At 33.7% G+C, this 2,192-nt stretch overlaps 1 protein-coding gene across 1 annotated transcript; it reads right to left on the minus strand.

The window, feature by feature from the left end:
• Nucleotides 1–699: 699 nt before the first annotated feature.
• LOC108622781 (zinc finger HIT domain-containing protein 2) lies at nt 700–2,188 on the minus strand (the record flags this gene model as incomplete). The annotated part of the gene is made up of 4 exons (XM_018020861.2): nt 700–1,233; nt 1,299–1,502; nt 1,561–1,821; nt 1,901–2,188. Coding segments are annotated over 4 exons (1,077 nt in total), but the record flags the coding sequence as incomplete, so codon positions are not given.
• Nucleotides 2,189–2,192: the final 4 nt, after the last annotated feature.

Consider the following 2,192-nt stretch of genomic DNA (forward strand, 5'->3'; position numbering starts at 1 on the left):
AGGTGAGATATCAGGACATCAGCTGACACATCCTTAAAATTAACCTATTACTAAGTGTCAACTTTCCTGTGCGTACAATATTAATTGAAAATAGATGATTAAGAATTAACTCACCTTCTCCCATGGTGTAGGCTTGATTGCTGCTAGACACCTGGCCAAGTGTTGGACGGCTTTCGAGAAAAATAATTTCTCGTCTGCCACCATTTTGCCTACTTGCTTCCGTAAATATCGTCTGCTTGTCTGACAGACTGATTCGTCTTCCCGTGTTCGAATTGTCGATCTCTCGAACTCCATTTCGGTTTAAATGTTAAGTCGGCTTTGCAAAATACTCAGGAAATCAAATTCTAATGATTAAAACTTCGTTCGTAACATGCAATTGTGCATATAATATAACAAGAAACTAAAATAATTTCATTTGAAATAGAATAATATATAATTTGTTCGCATTTACATCTGAATTATACGAAATAATGGGTCTCAAATCAATAGTGATTTGAACTATCGATATATTTATTCGATTTCGTTCTCGATTAAAAATGGATGCCATGTCTCGAAGTTCACTTTGAATTTTGTATCGTTCGTAGTGAAGTGCTAGTGCGCGAATTAAATAAATTCTTTTATATATTAAAACTACAGTGTTTGTACATCAATATTTAATATCTGTGCATGGGGATCATTCAAGAGAAAATGCTGTGGAAGGTGTTTGGTAAGTGTATATATTAAACATTCGCTTTTATTTAAAAATTGTCCAAACAAAATTCAATATGGTTAGAAGCATAAAATCGGAGAAACAATCTCTTCGAGTATGTTTGTCTCTTACATTTCATTTCCATATTGTTGAAATAACGCGAAATTACGGCAACGGTGTGAACAAAAGGCTAAATAGTACAAACTTAAGATCAACCACTTCTATGTACACATATTTATGTTACAACTTTTAACCCACGATATGTAATACTCTAACTTTTTACAATGTAGAAGAAGAATCTTCTTTGACAAATTTATATTGTCAGCATTGTATCTCTGGGCGAACTTTGCCGAGAATTCTTTATTACCGATTTTATTCTTGTTTTTTGATACTTCCTCCTTTGCTGCTGAGAACAGCCTGTGTAACTGAGAAAAGGCAACAGATGCATAAAGATATTTATTTTTCTCATCTGGTCCCTGCATTATTGTATTCCCAGCTTCCTTGAAAGCTGATAAAATTTGTTCATCTTGTGGCAACCAATTGCACTGCAAGCAGTAAATATATTCATTAATTATCTTTATTGTCTTTCAATTGCTTCATTCATACTTACATTGGTGACTTTGTGAACAACAGAAGCTATTGCTGATTCAGAATTTTCGTAAACCTTATTCAATTTCATATTATCACAAAGATCTAGAAAAACAACTGTTGCTTCTACTGAGCAGTTTAAATAATCACCATTATAATAATTTGCTATATATGCATATGCATAGATAACATTTTTCACATTGAATTGAACATTCGGAGATGCTTTCTGTAACACGGAAAGGTTTCAAATAGTTCAGTTAGCTTAGGATATTTCTAAAAATTACCTGTAATTCGTTAAATATTGGGACGTCTATTATAGGAGGTAATTTCACTGCTTCCTCATTATTCTCTTCATCCAAATCCTGTACCAACTTCTTTTTAGTATGGTAGGTCCACCATGGAACCCATTGTGGTAGAATTTTCTCAATTTCACCGTTTTTAATAAGAGCCTCGAATTCTTGTCTTTCTGCATCAGTTAATGCAGACCATACCTCGTCTGCGTTATCCAAATTTACATTATGTAGTCTATTCTCTAAATCTGGCACCTAAAAGACATTAACAATGAAAAGAGTAATAACAGAAAAAAGATTTTATCTTTCATTAAAAAGTTCTCATTTGTCTTACATTTCCTTCATCATCTGAGTCTAATTGTTCTTCTAATTCATCAAACACTTCTTCCTCGTCATCCTCATCACTCTCCAATGCTTCCAAATTCTTTGAATCCTGTTCTTGGACCCTTTTAAGAATTTCAATCATTTCGTTTCTACCCTCTGCGTCTCTTTCCTGAGATCTTAATTCATCTATTACACACTGCTTATAAAAACTCTCGGAGCATTCGGAATGAGCTTCTGATTTATAGCAATCAGTGCTACAATATCCTAGACTGCATCGTGGACAAGTGTACACACAACGTTTC

This window comes from Ceratina calcarata, unplaced genomic scaffold (genome assembly GCF_001652005.2).
Source record: "Ceratina calcarata isolate Rehan_Ccalc_2016 unplaced genomic scaffold, ASM165200v1 scaffold242, whole genome shotgun sequence".
NCBI lineage: Eukaryota > Metazoa > Arthropoda > Insecta > Hymenoptera > Apidae > Ceratina > Ceratina calcarata.